Source organism: Coccinella septempunctata, chromosome 7 (assembly GCF_907165205.1).
Source record: "Coccinella septempunctata chromosome 7, icCocSept1.1, whole genome shotgun sequence".
NCBI classification, from domain to species: domain Eukaryota; kingdom Metazoa; phylum Arthropoda; class Insecta; order Coleoptera; family Coccinellidae; genus Coccinella; species Coccinella septempunctata.
This window is the reverse complement of record NC_058195.1, coordinates 905,787-923,719: the sequence shown is the minus strand read 5'-3', so window position 1 is coordinate 923,719 and position 17,933 is coordinate 905,787. Positions and strand designations below refer to the sequence as shown.

The window sequence follows — 17,933 nt, the reverse complement described above, 5'->3', positions numbered from 1 at the left end:
TGTGTGAGGCAGTGTGGCCCTAGTTTTATTTTACTCACCTATTAACGTCCACATCTGTCGATTCCAAAATAGTTCTGGCCTTTTCTAAGTGACCATGTTCGACGGCGGCAAACAGGGCTGCAACAAAATTGAATTAGGATGAATATTGAACTTTCTAATGGGGGTTAAAAAATACAAATTTTATCAATCGTTTACTCTCTTCGGATATCTCGATCCGGAACAGATTTCGAGCGGTAAAAACTTTCAAGGGTCGTCGGATATCCGAAAAAGCTATTCTGAACGTTGCGCAAACAGGACTGCGATTGCAGTTGGTATAATCCAGAGTGGAGAGCGCGGTTTTTGTACAGTTTGAAGACCTCCTCACGAAACGGGATCGCATTGTTTGAATAGCCATTCAATCAGAAAGTTCTCCGGATCGCGAAATTTAGGCCGGATTAACTAGTTCCGATGAAAGGGCGCTCAGACGATAAATCGAATGAATTCTGGCTAATCCGAGGTATTTTTTATGGAACGAATAATTACTCTCCTAAAGTTTCTCGGAAAATTAATCAAATTTCACTTCGATTCTACAGTTCTCGAGTGGAAAATGACGATTCGTTATTTATCACGATACGTAAAAAAAGACGAATCGTCACCGATTTCAACTTAAGGACAAGAATTCAAGATGAGAATGGCTAAATCTCGATTTGATTAGATTTTTCGTTGGTCCGCAGGTTCCTTTATCACTTTTCCGTTCATTATTTCTCGATAAAAAAGATACAGCCTATAATGATCTGTCACATCTAGAATACTTCTAGTTTTCTTCGTTTTCAATGGATCCTTACCCTGCAAGTGTATATTGACTTTGGCGAGTTTCTCTAAGCGTTGCTGCAACAGCTTGGCCTCTTTTTTCGAAGTTTTCCTTCCGCCCACGGACTTTGCGCCGCCGCCGTAGCGGGAAAATTCATTTCCCACGCGATCCAGCGGCTGCGCAAGCCCGTTTTCCATTTCCGAGTCCCCAGGCAAGGACGGCAGTTCTAAAAATAAGGAGAACGAAAATAAAACAAAAGGAAACAAAACCAAAAAGGATACAAAAAATAAAACTAGACACGAAATAACAGAAAAAACGAAAAATGTATACCGAAGTAACGTCTGGCACTCGGCCTCATTCATCTAACCGCGTAGAACGCTGATTCAATTAAGACGATCGAACAATAACTGACAACAAGAGATAATGGACTTCTCCGCCAGCTCTTTATTGTAAGTGACAAGTGTACAAATTTTCGTGGTCCGTCCTCATAAGTCTCAATTAAATAAAGGAGGGTTAATAAAGTATTCATCCTACGACCGGTTGAACAAATTGGGGGTTATGTTACTCGCTTTCTCGACAATTCACGTCTGCAATTAAGGACGATGGACGCGAGTTGATATTCGAATGTGGCGTAAAGGATTTTCAGAGAAGGGGAAGCAGAAATACCAATAGACGTTCGAAAAGAAAAGTAATATCGTAAGTTTGGACGTCTGGTAACACAAACTCGCCTCCGAATGCAAATTTCACTCTGAAACTTCAACGCTAGCCGGGAATTTTCCGGGGCATTTCCCGAACGTCAGCTCGTGAAAAGTGCGCCGAATTTTCAGGAAAGGAAATCTGTTTCCACGTTCGATCAGATGGAGAGATTGGCGCCTGTTGGCAAATAGAAACACAAACATTACGGAAGGCAGCTTTGAACTACTGGTGTTTGAACAATTTCGTAGGAGGTTTTCCCCTATTTCATTTCCGAGGCGTTTTCCATCCGGCCGGATCTAGATTGTACTACTGCGAAATGGATATGCGGATGGACGAGTTTACTCGGTGCAATAACACTTTCGTTTTCACCTAGCAACTCTTCTTAGAGGTCTCTGAAGACTTCAGCAGTAGTATTCGGTTAAGTTGTCCAATTATGGAGACAGATCGGAAAATATCAAGAAAAGCTTCGAGGTTTTTGACGTTTGTTAATGTAAACCATAGATAACCTAACAAGTCTACGACCACAGAATAAGCTCCCCGCTTGACGTTTCCATAGAAATACCAAACGACGTTTCTTATAGATGACAGATTACAGGTGAATGTGTGGTTTTTAGCCTTGGTTTCAACGCAATTCATTTAATTTATGGTTTTTCTGAAGGCAAACGGCCCATAGAGGTGTGGAACTCTCGTCCTTCTAGTCCATAATTATTGGACTTCTCCTACTACCCTAATACTGCCAGAAATATGAAAAAAATTGTGCAGAATACTTCGAATAAAACATAGAATGTCGTTCTTCTCAAACAACACCCAATTGTCAATACAGAACCGAAGAAACTCGTTCATACTACTGACGCCCTGATCCAGATGATGCTCCAATCGAATGATATCTCATACAAATTCAGATTTCCCCCTACAACTTCATTCATATGCAGAATTATTCGTATAATTGAGCAGGAATTGTTCTCCACTCGGGGTATGTTCAAATGCGTCCCTGAGGGTAATCAAATGATCGTTCCTCGACGTTACAAGTTTTATTCAATCATCGTATGCCATTTTATTCGTGCTAGCGGATCGTTAACGCCTTGTTAGATTACGATCTGCCGTTTTTTCGATGGTAATTATAAAGCGGGTGTATGCAAAGGAGTTTATTAGAACCTCATCAAGTATTCATACGTTTGAACGCTGTCTTTTTTCAATAAAATTAGAGTATCGAGTAGAAACATCTGGAAAATAAAGATATTAACTAAAGTTGTCTCATACATCGCCACCGCCCGTCCCCGAGGAAAACGAACCACTCCAATCCGTAGGAGCGAAACAACAGAGAGAAACCTAAACATTATCTAAACTCTGCGAGCAATCACTCCTACCCGACGTAACGTCAAGACCTCCCCGACTTACGACGGGGTCCGCAAACACGCCAAAACCCGCTATCTATCTAAATAATAGCGAGAGAGCAGTCGCGCGTCTACCCCGCGCCGTACGCAGCGCCATCTGTTGCGGGGACCTAACCAAGGGGTCAGTGGGGTCGGTGGGGTCGGTTTTGACGGATGTTGTCGCATCCGTCGTGTTCGCGTAGATTACGAGCAGTTTAACGTGGATATATCGCGGGGTTTGGGGTTGTATGAAGGGAAATTGTCGCTATAAGGGGTTTAATCGGATGGAGGTTCTCCTGAGGGAGACCCAGAGGAGGTCCCACAAGAGATGTGGTTTGTTTCGAACACTTATACTGCACTGCGTCTTCGTGAAAGCTGTTCTCATCGCTGACCATCTGCAGTTCCAACATCTGAGAGTTTTCTCATCGAATCGTCGAATCAGGGAGTTTATGTACACGGCGGTTCACCTCTCGAGTGCTTTCTGCTCCCGGCAGCAGAAAATCGTACTAACAGTATACGTGGTTACTGACAAGTTAGGAAAAAAAAGGAACAGAGGTTCACCCAGAGGGCGCTCCGTTACCCCCTGGGTTTTCACACCAGCAGAGACTTATTGCCATTAGCGTACGAAAACTCGGTTATCTCTCAATTCAGGACGTTTTTCACAGTGCTACATTTGTTTTTCAGAACTGAAAAAGGGTTAAATACGGCCCGGAAAAAATGAAATTTCGTTACATCCCCCTCCGCCCACAGAAAAAATGAGACCGAATTTTTTAGATTTGAAGTCCCGTCCGGTTCAACTCGGCAAGGCGAATTTTTGTGAAAATCGTTTCGAACACTTATACTGCACTGCGTCTTCGTGGGAGCTGTTCTCATCGCTTGACCATCTGCAGTTCCAACATCTGAGAGGTTTCTCATCATTACATCACTAGGGAGGTTTTCTGTGGAGATCAGGCTCTCTTCATATGTTTCAAGGGTGTTAGGTCGACCTAATTTATGTAGCATTAGTATGAGCTCAGAGTACTGGACAGAACCGAGTCGATCAGTTCCCGTGGCCGCCTAGATTTCCGGATATTTCACCCGTTGAGCATGGGATAAGACGAGACGATATTCGATTCATCCTCAATTTATCAAGTGAGATTTTAAGTGGGTTTTTTCGAGGTCAACTCGTTCATATGTGTGTCGCCACTGTTTCCCTCGTTTCCTCCGTTATGAATCCGCAATATTCCCGAAACGACACGCTCGTAACGATCCCCGACCTCTCGCCGACGATAAACCTCAAGGTCGAAGATTTATCGTCGAGAATTGGGCCGGGTTAACAGCGCTCCACTGGAGAAGACACCGGACGGAAGGTCACCCTCATCTTTCATGTATTTCTATCCATATTTTCTTCCGTTGGCGTGTGCGAAGTGTCCTACGCGGTTCTCGATTCTCATTCCTCGGGCTCTGGTGGGTGCCCAAGGGCTCTTTGTGTTCCTCGAATGCATCTGGTCTTTGCCGTTCGTTAGTTTTACGGAAATTTCCATGTTTGGAACCTTCCAACAGCCTGAATTGGACGAGCTTGCTGAAGAACGCGATCTGGGCCACATCTGCTTCCAGCAGGACGAGGATAGAGCCCACACAGCTCGAATTTCATTAGCCGTTCAGATGGTTTAGAGCTGGCTAGCACGCTCACCCGATTCGAGCATCTGCGGCTTCCTTCTTTGGGGCTACCTCGAAGATTAGGTCCACACACCCTTTCGCAACTGAAGCAGCGAATAACCAGAGAAATCCGGGTCGAATATCAGCGTCTGCAGTTCTACTAAAGCCGACGCGTCCCGGAGCCCTATATCCCGGACCCGTTCGCCGGCTCAAATAAACCGTCATAATTCAATTTGGCATTCAGAGCGCGGCGCAAATTGGACAAGTTTATGAGGCATGAACTTCCCGGCTCCTTCCAGCTCCCGTACCATCGCCGTAATCAAATTCGTCAGAAATCCCTTTATTGGAGCCTCCCAGGACTCCCCGATCTCTGATGAGGGTCCGGCGGACGTTACAGAAGCCGGTTACGGCCAGCGCGCGACATGTTCGGGCCGGTATTCTTGCGTGCTGTTGGCATGGGGGGGGGGTGTAGCGGTGCCGGTCTTGACTTGCTCGATACAATTATCGCGTCCTTGTCTGAAGACGGACGACGTGCAGTTAATTGTGGTTGAACGAACCACAAAATCTCCTGTTATATTCTTCGCATCGATTTTATTGTGTTAAAAATGAGCAAGAAGTTAGACTTATTTGATGCCCTGTCTGAAAATCAGGGTGTAGCTTTAGCGGCCTAGAATATGGAGGTCGAAGAAGTTGTTTTGTGGATTTTCTGAAACCAAACAGTTAAAGATTCAATATCTCTTTAGATATCCTTTTTCCTTTCAAAGTGAACTCGATTTTTTGTGTGAAAAATAACCTATATTTAGATCAAGATTAACATGGAACTCGTACTGGTAGATTTTATTCTGATAAAGCCTGACTTTATCATTCCGGTTATTTCAACAGCTAAATTATTGGCATAACCTTCTACGACTCGATGAATACTTCTTCTCATTCATCGATTATGTTTCTTCCTGTTAAAACATTTCTACCATATGAGCCTCGTCCGCGAAGTTTTATCCTCGGGAGAACGACGTTTCTAAAGTAGAAATGGCACACGTCGTATATTTAATTCTATATTACAAACGTGGAATTAAAAAGCTACTCCGAAGGCCTGACAATCCACATTCCGAGAGGAAGTTTCGTATAATTGGTTCGTTCTCCGCGACACAGGTTCTTTTTTACTCCGTAGTCGATGTTATGCATATACGGGATGTTACGGAAACTATTGCTTCAGAGAGGATACCATCGAAAACGAAAGATCAACGAAGCAGAATTGATTTATTGTTATTCGCTGAATTAACATCGATAACTGTTGAAATATACTTGTAATTTCTTGAGCATCGAGTGTATCTCCTGGCCATATTAGGCGATTTTTAGCGTGTTACCGGTTACTTGTGGTTATGTCATCTGAAGTTACCGTTGTATTTTAGCGTGAAACCGGTTATGGAGGGGAAGTGATATGACGTCATATCCTACGTCACTAGTATTTACCGCAAATAACCCAGCTCGCGATCAGAGTTATAAGCGGTGACAAGGGATTGTTTATTTGTCAAATGTATGACACTATTGAATGAAAAACGTTATCGAGAAAAAATCGCATTTTTAATTTATTATATTGTGTTCAAAGTGCTATTCTGTCTAGTTCTATTCCTGCCGTAATATACTCTTAAGAACGAGTCCATGGACTTTACGGAATGTGGAAAGAAATAAACCATGAACCAGTGGAATGCAAGCAATGCTTTCTTGGAGGAACTGGATGTTGGCCACCAAAATATACCATTCGTTCATCAAAGAGAAGAATATTGATCTCCTCCAGTGTAGAACCTAATTCTTGGTAGAAAAAACATCAGCTGCTATAGAACCCATCGCAGTTTTCTTGAACACGATTCCAGAAATAATTCCGAGCTTATACCAAGTTTCACCAGTATAACAGAACGGTCCAGAAAATGTTCATATTAATGCATGTGCTGAAGAGTTCTTTTTTTCACATTAATTGTGCGAATACCATTGTACATAAGTATGAATAAATTATTCAAATATCTATTGTTCAGAACCAAAATATTCAGAATCTCACGAAGGTTTCCCCTTTTAAGCAGAAACGTTAAAAGAATATCATAGATTCATGGTATTGTGTCCAATGTTCATTTAGGAATGGACGGTCTGTAATATTTTTTTCGTATCTCAAAATGAGAGCTTTTACTTATATTCAATCTACTATTCGTTATTTTAGAATACATTCGATCGTAATATCGGACATAGTATCCATGTTGAAGCAAACTTGTTCCGATTCCATTTCATAATATAAGAGGAAACAGTCTCAACTGAGTACTGAGTTGAGGTTATTTTTGTTTTGACATGTAGGTACGATCAATCATTTTATATAACCGATCTTATTTTTGCGATTCATACTGGTTATTCAAATCATTCTTCCCGCGGAAGAGTGGGGCGTAACCGCAAGATACCGCTAGTAACATAACCGGTAACACGCTAAAAATCGCCTATTATTCAAGATGGCATTTCTATGTCACATGATGCTTTGACATGATCCACTGTCATCATCAGACACACGCATAGAAATAAACAAGTCAGATCCTAACCTAACTCCCTTGTCAAACTTTGTTATTTATTTATCGAGTAGATTTCACAATGAACCTTGAATATTTCGGACCATAACTGTCGATAGAAAGCGTGAAAGCCAGAAGGTGATTTCAACCATGGAAAATAATCTTGACAATTTCAATGCCATTCTATGTACATAATATATTCGGTGGTTCAACTTCCGAGAATAGCATAGAAATGGTTCAATCATTTCTGTGCTCTCTCCAACGGCATAATATGTCAAATTTCCAGAGATACCAATCGCGAAAGGCGTAAATTATTGTGTTCGCGAGAACGACGTTCGGCGTGGGTAGTCTTCAATCTCGACGTTGCATAATGGAGCGATTATAACTCGATAATTCACTCCGGGGCCGTATATACGTTGCCGTTGTTGGGCAACTCTTCTAATATCGAAACCTCCTCGTTTCCAGAGCTCGCGATTTCCTATCGTTTTCTCCTCACCCGGCGAATTTCGAATTACGGATTTTTACGTTCACTCCGGCGTTTATTCGATCGAAGCTCAACGACAATCCGTCCGTCTAAACAGGGTTTTTATCCGGGGAATTGAGGGTTTGGTCATCTTTCGCGGAGGTTGGGCCATCCAGATCGCCGGATTTAACCCCGGTATAATTTTATCTCGATGGACTTTCTGCTGCGCTTGCCAACCTCGTAAATAATAGAAATGACGTTGTTACACAGTCGGTTCGCGATATTTGAAGTCGAATTTGGGCAAAGTTGCCATGGCGAATATTCGGAGAATTTCCTACCAAAGGGGAAGGGAAATCTCGTAATGAACTTATCGTGTAGGTAAATCGTGCAATGGACGCCGCTAATTGGTCAATAGGGGCGATTCCCGTAAGATCTAAATACCGAGGCCAAAAACACTACTCTTCGATATCGATGAGTTGAATCTGACCTACACACCCCTGTCTGTGATCGGCGCTAACCTCACTATTCGGCGAGTGACGTCCATAATGTCTCTTGACGTTTGTCAGGATCAAAATTTATCGTTTTTGGTCATGTCCGTCAATTAGAGTTTCTTTAGTTTCGTCTATGCTCTCTTATTTGTGTTCATAGATGTCATGATGACATTTTTGACGTGATATATCAATGGACGAGTTCAGGAATGGTTGCCAATCTTGTAAATAAGAAATAACTCTTTCAATGGACACTTTTTTTTTTAATTATATTTGTGCATATCGGTTGCTCCCATCATTTTACAATCCTCCAATGTCCCCGGCTATCAAATTCAAGTGATATAAAAGAAAAAACGCCTGAATAATGTCAAAACTCACTTTGAAAATTCAATATAATTCAATATTTTCTTTTATATCACTTGGATATATGAGTCGGGGATTCCCATTCCAGGGATTAAAAAATGATTAAAGCAACCGGAAGGCACAAATATAATTTTCGATAATTTTCTATTCAAAGAGTTCTTCTATTATTTACAAGGTTGGCAAACGTTCCTGAACTCGTCCATTGATATTTCACGTCAAAAATGTCATCTAGACATCTATGAACACAAGTAAGAGAGAACATAGATGAAAAAAGAAACTTTAGTTGACAGACATGACCAAAAACGATCCTGACAAACGTCAAGAGACATTATGGACGTCACTCGCCGAATAGTGAGGTTAGCGCCGATCACAGACAGGGGTGTGTAGGTCAGATTCAACTCATCGATATCGAAGAGTAGTGTTTTTGGCCTCGGTATTTGGAGGTTTCGGAAATCGCTCCTATTGACCAATTAGCTGCGTCCATTGCATGATTTACCTACACGATAAGTTCATTACGAGATTTCCCTTCCCCTTTGCTAGGAAATTCTCCGAATATTTGCCAAGGCAACTTTGCCCAAATTCGACTTCAAATATCGCGAACCGATCTATAACAACGTCAATTACGTTTATTAAAACGTACCCCAATGCTCCATACCCACCCATTAAGGTCGTAACGAGAATCCACTCGCTGCCACTCCGACCGAATGAAAATCCCCCACGAAACGGCCATCAAACTTCTATCGGATCTCCCGGAACGACCGGGGATGGACGTTTTCAATAACCGCGACTACGGTGGATAGGGATGGAGGGGGAATCGATACCGGACTTAATTCCAATAATGCACTTTTCCGCTCCAATTTGTCGGCGGCGGCGTGACTCTGACGGATAAGCGCTTCGCATCGGATTCGAAGTAAAAATTGCGCCGAAGGAGGTCGCTAAGGCAAGCCCGAGGAATATTGGGTAATATCTGGGTGTCGCAAGAAATATATATTCGAGTCTTTGTTGTCTAGGATATTTCGTATCAAACGCCCGAAGGTAACCTACGGCGTCGTTATTGACACACTTTATTAAAAGTCATCTAGTCTGTTTACCACTAGAAATAGCCCGGAGATGCAAATGTCACCTCATCGCGAGTGACGTACATAGTTAGAAAAAATATATATGTATATCTAAAACGTCAGCTTCCGGTCACTATCTTCAGATTGCGGTGAAAAATGCCAGTTTCCTGTTGGCGTGAGCGCTCCATCGCCCTGAAAAAACGAAAATAGACGTCCATCGTTCGTGCTACTACGATAAGGCAGATATAGGCCATGAATAATCCGTTTGAAAAGAATAGAAAATCTAGTAAACCCTAAAAATTCCCTTGTATAAGGTCGATCAACATTTTTTCTTTTCATTTTAGATTCGAAATTATAAGAAAGATACCTCTCATCTTCATTCCGCCTCGGAGGAGAACTGCAGCCGAGATTGGTCTTTTTTCGATTCAAGGTTCGCGGAGCAAAATTACATAATTTAATATTCTATGCCTCGGCTAACCGCGCGGTCGCCAATTAATTAAATCTTATTCTTCTCCTCGAGAGAGCTGCACTGGCGAACGGATAGCTCCTTTCGCCCGTTGGAAAGTGATCTTCAAATACAGATATAACGAGCTCCCGTTTTAACTGTGTTAATTTCTATTTTCTTCAGTCGAAAACGAGAAAGGGAATAGGAAACTTTCGTTTCTTCGAGTGATTTCACGCGTGTTGCGTATGAATTCCTTTCCAAATAATCCTTTGCAGCAAAAAACCCCACGAATAAAACGTGCTGATCGATGATACGCGAAATTGTAAACTGCCCCTGTTGTTGTAGTCGGAGGTCTCTGCGTAGTTTTAATTTCTCAATTTTCAGCCACTCAAACGCATCATTAGTTAGATCTATTCATCTAGAGAATAAGCAATCTAATTAGCGCGTCAATGGGTTACTAAGCAATACTAAGAACCATGATAATAAACACTTCTTGGTCTGAGTTCTCGGGAATGATGAATGAATCCATTCCCTGGGTTTTATTTCTCTACAAAAATAGAATAAATTTCTCCAGAGAGTATAGTCATGAAGTTATTCTTTGTTCGGTTTTAGGTACGAGGTAAAACGAGGTGAAAACACAGATCGTTATGTTTAAATTGAGAACCATTAACGAAATACAAAATTAATGACGAGAAATTTCGATATTTTTCAACCGATAGACCGAAACAACTCGATAATGGGTTCTTGGTCACTGAAATGAAACTTTTTCCGAGAAAAAGACCTAAGCGTACTTGTGATTAGCTCTCATAACATCAAAATATGTAATCACAGTAGAAATCAACATCGAATTAAGAACAGAAAACGATGCCAATTGGCAATAGTGACCCAAAAACACCAGATCTGAGGATAAACATTTGGTTAAAACATTTTATACAACATGGCCCTGTTGACCGATTCCTCTGGTACTCTGTCCCATCTCTTCTACTCAAAAACTTACTGGAAGAAACAGCCATCGAATAATTCCGAGTGTGGTTCCTCCTCTTCACCATGGACAACCTGATGGAACTCCTATAGAACCTGTTCTGTCTGTAATCCGTCAGGTATTCCTCGTAGATACCCCTGGCATCGTCCACGCTCATCTTCCTGGCCCTCTCCAAACCTTGTCGATGCCCGAACTGATCCATATCCTCCCTCTGTTGGGACATCTCCCCAAACGCCTGCTCGTACCTGAAACTCACCGTCTCCAGATTCTCCCTGATGGGTATCTGGAGCAACTGCGCCGCCTTGGGAGGCACGTTCGCGGGCGGCGTAGGCACGAAGGGAAAGTGATACTCCAGGTACTGCTTCTGGTCCTTCTTCCTCGCCTTCTTGTCTTTGACGTTGCTCACCGGGGTCTTGAGTATGGTGTTGGCGGTGAACAGCATCTCCGGCTGGAACTCGGACTCGGATTTGTAGATGGTCTTCTTGAACTCCCTCCTGCTCTCCTCCAAGCTGGACAGGGAGGCGGTCTTCTGCAGGGCCTCCACCTTCCTCTGGTTCTCCGCGTAACTCTTACCGGGGTTGAATATCTTGGTCCCTATGGATCTAAGGGAGGCCCTGACCGACTTGGATCGTTTCAGGTTGGCGCCCGTCCTACGTTCCGTTATCAGATCTGCCATTTTCTTCTTTTTCGCCACCTTTTCCTTCACTTTACCCATCACAACACGCGCGACATTCACACCCTAGATCACTACGCGAAATCACAAACATTTAATCACATATTATCGGTAACTGTCGTTTCGGTTTGTTTACGTTTTTTAACGGTCGCGAATCGCTGGAATGCAGAGACCGAGAACGCGCGTCAAACGCGTCCCTTTAAACGGCGCATGGACGACTAGATTCGAAAATTCGACACTCCGCTTCTCCAGCTACTACTACCACCGCCGGTACAGAAACAGCTGTGTTGAGAAACTGGAATCTATTCAATCTATCCGTGTGAAACGGATGGAATATGCCCGGTCGAGTATTATTGTGCCGTATGAATGTTGTGGGGTAGAGGGGAGACGTACTAAAGGTGCGCACGGACGTACGGTGTCAACCAACTCTGAAGGGTGCATACATCGTACCAAGGGCCACCAACACTTCAAAATCGTCACTTTCACTCACTCCTATCCCCATTTCGTCCGTTGGTAGTCTTTTATCACCAGTAGAAATGCAACATTTGATTAATATTTCTACAGTATCAAATACGATTATGAGCACATACCTAAAACGTCAATTTTGTTAGTAATTTTGGATGTAGAGACTTTTCTTTGAATGGGTAACAAGTGAATTCAGTCTAAATTGACCACATCTGACGACAAATGTGATATATATTAAATTGAACGGTTAGATTAGGAATCATCCGTTAAATTTTTTAGCAACTATTCATTTACACCCTGTGTAATTATTACTTCACACTCCAATTGTGGTACAACACAATTGGAAAACAATACAAGGCTTACTGAACTAAAAATTGGACGAAACCTAATCTAATATTCTACCTGAGTAAGTTCCGTAAAGAACTATTACGCTCAATATAACAATGACAATTTAATATTGACCTGTTATGAATACCGAAAAATCCTGTCCACGAACTAATAAAGGAGTCCAAACCTTGAGAACCTTGGTATACCAGCAGTCTACTCATCGAAGAAGTTGTAAAAATAGGCACCTTTGAATAATCATTTCTGGGAATTCCTGAAAAGGGCCGCTTAGGAATATCATTTCACGATGATCTGTACATTTCACGATGGACAAAATTCAAACTTAGAAGACTCTTCTAAGTTAGGTAAATACTCAAAAAGTAACTATGACTCTTCTACTACCTCAACTATACTTCATTCACTTTTATTTTAGGAGTCGGTTGGCCATGGAAATTTGACACATTTCACTCTGTATAGTTCGAAAATGTGGGGTTATGAAGCTTGTCAAAACATTTTTGTGTTTTAAATCAACGCTATGTTGCCCGTTCTACGTAAAAGTTTCTGTTATTACGTACTTTATCACAATGTCGAATCTCTTCGGAAAATATGTGACGAACATAATTGAAGTTTATACAAACTGATTGAAGGCATACCAAATCCAGTTATTTGCATGGAAAATACAAGAGATCCGTATAATATCATAATATGCACTAGCTTGATGAGAGTTAATGTTCGTTATCTTCTTTGGTTTACATCATTTGTAGATTTCAAAAATATTAACCCGAAGATGAAATGCATATGATGCAGTGGTTGGGAATGGGTATCTCCCGAAGGAATTAACAGATAATTACAAGAATGTTAAATTCTTCAACAAAAATCATCTTGAATCATTATAAGTGAAAGGAATTGAAGGAAGTTTCAAGTTAAGATGAACTTCACCTTTGAACAAAAATTTCACATGAATAAACAAGTAACAGGGCAACTTGCGCGTATTTGTGGCTATTCATCTTAATACATTGATGTAATAATAATAATTAGGTATTTATTAGTATCTTAAGACATTTACATTGTATAGGACAAGTCAAATGAAAAATAGAAAAATCCATTTTAGGGAACTTATTATCCGATGACATTTATCGAAAATCCTGTAGTGAACTTTTCGTATTAATTCACTCAAACATAAAATTCTCAAATGCCACCACTTTTTTGGGTCTCCCAATAGAAGGAAATTCTTTGTCATCCTCTTCTTTCACTATCTTTCTGATTGTGGAAATATCCAGCTGAAATATAAGTCGTTTAGATTCAGATGAAACATTATATATAAATTCTCTTACATTGAATATGTAAGACCTGAATTCTAAATAGCACTTCTTGAAATCCTGTCTCTTTTTTCAATCACTTTCGGCATTTTCGTAATAAAAATTGATATTAGTTGTGGCAACGGCGTTATGACATTAACGACATTTCATGAGTGCCAACCTAACTTCGTTCTAGTTACAAAAACTTGAGAAAATTATTTCATGACCAACCGACTGCTAAAATAAATTTGAATGAAGTATACCTTCAAGAGTCATAGTTACTTTTTGAGTATGTGTAAACTATTTTAGCTAGGCAAATACTCAAAAAGTACCTATAAAGGTAGTTAAGGTAGTAGGAGAGTCATAGTTACTTTTTGAGTATTTGCCTAACTTAGAAGAGTCATAGTAAATGGATGAAATTCTCAGATTTTTTACAAGAAGTGTTGCTCTTTCAGAATATGTTTCACATTTAGATCTCTGATATTTTTCCTGGAAGAAAAATTACTCGCAATTTGGCCATCGAAAAATTCCCAAAAAGATGGTGTCAGTTGAAACTTCAACTCAAGACCGAACGGTCCTGTCGAAATCGATGAAATTTTCAGATTTATTACTAGAAAAATACATTTAGATCTACGTTCAGTTGAAAGTTCATCAAAACTAAAGCGAGTCTGAGAATCAGAATATGACCAGCAACCCTAATTACCAACCCTGCCACTTGCCTCTACCTGGGGCAGTAAAAAAAGCCGGCTTCACGAATTGCATACCTCCGTGTCCGGTTAAATGACGACTTTCTTCTTCAAAGCGAAGTGCCGTTCGGAATTTGGAATTACAGGAAACATTAGCCAGAGACGGATTAAAGGTGGATCCGCACTACCACATCTACCAGTCCGACGGAAAATCGACTTTTTTCTTGGAAATGACGAATCCATGTATAAACGTTTAATCGCGTAAACAACAAACAAGATTCGGCTCGAAAATCCGATACGATATCAATTCCGTTAAAAATTTTCCCGCTCTAGGGTTTTCGAGCAGAGTGTCTACAACTTCACGATTTTTTTTCGGTAAATATTTGCGCTCGCTGTATTATTCATTGATTCCCGCGAATACGCATATCGTTGCGGTTTTATAACAGGAGAAGCCCCTTTAACTCAGCCGTAGGATGGAATATTCGAAGGGAGGTTTGAAAAAATTATGAATTTTTACTGTGAGTTGGAAGGGATTCATCTTTTTTTCGCTCCTACGTCGGGTATCGAGATCGATATCCGCTACATAAAAGGTATTTTCTATTGGTATAACGAGAAATTTTACGATTTGATTGAAACATCGCTCAAAAATGTCCATGATTTCGGTCTTAATTGACCTCATCAAAGCTACACAACCGTTACCTCGATGGAAAAGTTAACTTCGATTCCGATTTAAGATTGTCATGAAAGCTATGATTCTACGACCGTAAGTGGAGCATAGATCAATCTGAAGAAACTTCGGATGACATATACATAACCAAAAACGAATGATTTCGATTTGATTTTGACAAGGATCACAGGTTTCAACCAATTAGGCGTGGTAGCGTTGGATAGAGAATATCTCGCACAAATATTCATTATTTTGCCCCGTTTATGGCGAAACACCCTGTATACCTCCCTAAATGAGTCTTTTTGTATGGTTGGCGGTTTGGATTTCAAGATTTCTATTGTTTCTTCGAACTATCAGCATGGAGTTATTGAACAAAAATAATAACAACGCAACCTCAGTCAATAATCGTATTTTAATCGTTTATCGTATACGCTGATTGTTCTGCAGAAATTTCCCACGAAACTTCTATTCCCGCGCTTTCATCTCAATAACAATTTCGCTTTTCTTCCATTGTATAGCGAGAGATATGGAGCAATTAAGATTAACTTCTTGAAAAAATCGGTAGTTGAAAGTGAAATTTATAAACAACGCTCAACCTGTTTTTGAGGGTTCGAATGATATTTTGGTTATCCCTGAAATATCGATGAAAAACCGAAATTTAAGGTTGTACAATACTTCCATTCGCCCTATGCTTCACAATGCTATTTATTTCCATCGTAATTCAAAAACGGATCGATGAATTCATCTGATTTTCAACATATACAATCAGAAGGAAGGAACAAAGAGACTCTCGTTTCGTTTTTGAAAAAAAAATGAATATTTTTCTGTTAAACTCAGTTTGAAAATGGTGGTATTTATATATGAGTATAAATTCAAATGCAGAAGTGATGGTTCGAAATGATCAACGAGAGTATTTTCTTAAAGAGAACTTCTTCATGATAACAAAAAAAAAATTTTTTTTTTTTCAATTTTCCTTGATTTTTGAAGGAAATAAGATTAATTCACCCGCCTCTCATCAAACTCCACCCTCCTATTTCTGAGTAGCCAATTACAATTTACTTTGCTCTTGCATTGAGATTTATGGCCAAACGGTCGACCAGCTTTTATGAGGGTTAATTACTATATACTAAAAGAAATTGGAACATAGAATATTTAAAAAATGGTCGGAGGTTTCGCCTAACGGGGCGCCCGGAGGGCGCCCCACTTCGGTAGGGTAACGCCAGACGGTTTCTACGAGAAACGCAGATTCCGAAACTGTATAAAACGTCCCGATCGAAGCCCGGGAAGTCTTCGAAAATAATTTCCGAAAATGTTCGATTTCGACGATTTTTGCCGTCGACGGCGAATATGGCAAAACTTTCTGAAGTTGGCAGAGCGAACGGAAACTTTTCGGGGTCCGGGAACGGGCTATGTCGTATCCCGAAGGACCGAGTCATTGAGAGTTAACACATTTTCCCACTTTTACGGCCCCCAAATAACCGAAAATTGCGTAAGAAAAAAGGGTAATTTTGACGTTTCTCAATTTCGCATTTTTTCGTTTTCGTAGAAGGAAAACCACAGAGACGTCATTGTTGATAGTTGTCACGTATGAATAATTCTCGCAATTTTCATTCGAAACATTCGAGAAATGGATGAAAATGGGTGAAAATCGTTCAAATCACGTATCTAAAGTCCCAAATATTACGATTCGGGATTCCGAGACGATAATTTCTATCTAAATATGCACGGGTATGACAAGCATCGAACTCTCATACAAATTCTGCCGTTGAGGGAAGAGTGGAAAATTGTTTGGATTACGGAAATCGTACAAAGGCATATAGGAGACCGGGGACGGTCTATGTTTTATCAGCAAGGACCAAATCATAAGTTTCAACCAATTTGAGCTCCTAAAACGATCCAGAAATACCCCAAAAATGCATAGGAAAGAGGTGGAAAGGTGCAAAACTCTTTGTAATAACAAGGTCCCACGAAGTCATTTATCGTACCGGAGAAGGGCTATGTTTTGTCAGGAAGGACTGAATTTTACTTATTAATCATTTTGAGCGCCCCAAACCACCCTGAAATACCCCAAAAATGCATAAGAAAAAGGTAAAATTTTTGACATTTCTCGAATTCATTTTTCATTCGAAGGAATAACACCAAACTGAAGAAATTTGATCGTTTTCAAGAAAACTCGAGCACTAAGGGGTAAGTACGTGGAAATTCAATTCATTTCTCCTATAAATAATTTCTTTTTTAGGAGGATTTGAGTTCTTTCGAACATCAATTGTATCAGTAGAAGGACAAACTGTCGTAAAAATATGAGATGGTATCGTTGGATGTGTACCGGGGACGGGGCTATGTTTTGTCTGGAAGGACTGAATTTTACTTATTAATCATTTTGAGCTCCTAAAATGACCCAGAAATACCAGAAAAATGCATAAGAAAAAGGTAGAATTTTTGACATTTCTCAATTTTTTTTTCATTCGAAGGAACAACACAAAACGGAAGAAATTTGATCGTTTTCAAGGAAAGTCGAGCTTTTAGGGGTAAGTACGCGGGAATTCAATTCATTTCTCCAATAATTAATTTCTTTTTTAGTAGGATTTGAGTCCTTTCAAACATCAATTGTATCATTAGAAGGACAAGCCGTCGTAAAAATATGAGATGGTATCGTTGGATGTGGTGGCTTCCAGAACACCCAGCAAACTCGGAAAAAGCAAAAGTTGATACCTTTAAGAAATTGCCTTTCCAGTATTGTACAGAAGGCCAAGATCGAAGGCCTGAAAGTCTCCCAAAATAATTTCTGAAATACGTCGTTCTCGACGAAAGGTGCAAAACTCTTTGGAATAAGAAAGTCGCACGAAGTCATTTATCGTACCGGAGACGGGCTATGTTTTGTCAGGAAGGACTGAATTTCACTTATTAATCATTTTGAGCTCCCAAAACGACCCAGAAATACCAGAAAAATGCATAAGAAAAAGGTAGAATTTTTGACATTT

At 40.5% G+C, this 17,933-nt stretch overlaps 1 protein-coding gene across 4 annotated transcripts in view; it reads right to left on the bottom strand.

Annotated features, from left to right (window-relative positions):
• Positions 1-17,933, bottom strand: part of LOC123317318 (ankyrin repeat and fibronectin type-III domain-containing protein 1) — a 48,629-nt gene that overhangs the window by 11,495 nt on the left and 19,201 nt on the right. For 2 of the 4 annotated variants that reach the window (XM_044903778.1, XM_044903779.1), the window contains exons 1-3: positions 10,855-11,816; positions 825-1,016; positions 39-117 (exon numbers count right to left, since the gene is read on the bottom strand). In XM_044903778.1, the coding sequence (XP_044759713.1) occupies positions 39-117; positions 825-1,016; positions 10,855-11,554 (971 nt within the window). In that variant the 5' untranslated portion in view covers positions 11,555-11,816. Of the gene's footprint in view, positions 1-38; positions 118-824; positions 1,017-10,854; positions 11,817-17,933 lie in introns of those variants that run through there. The other 2 variants (XM_044903780.1, XM_044903781.1) reach the window with 2 other exon arrangements.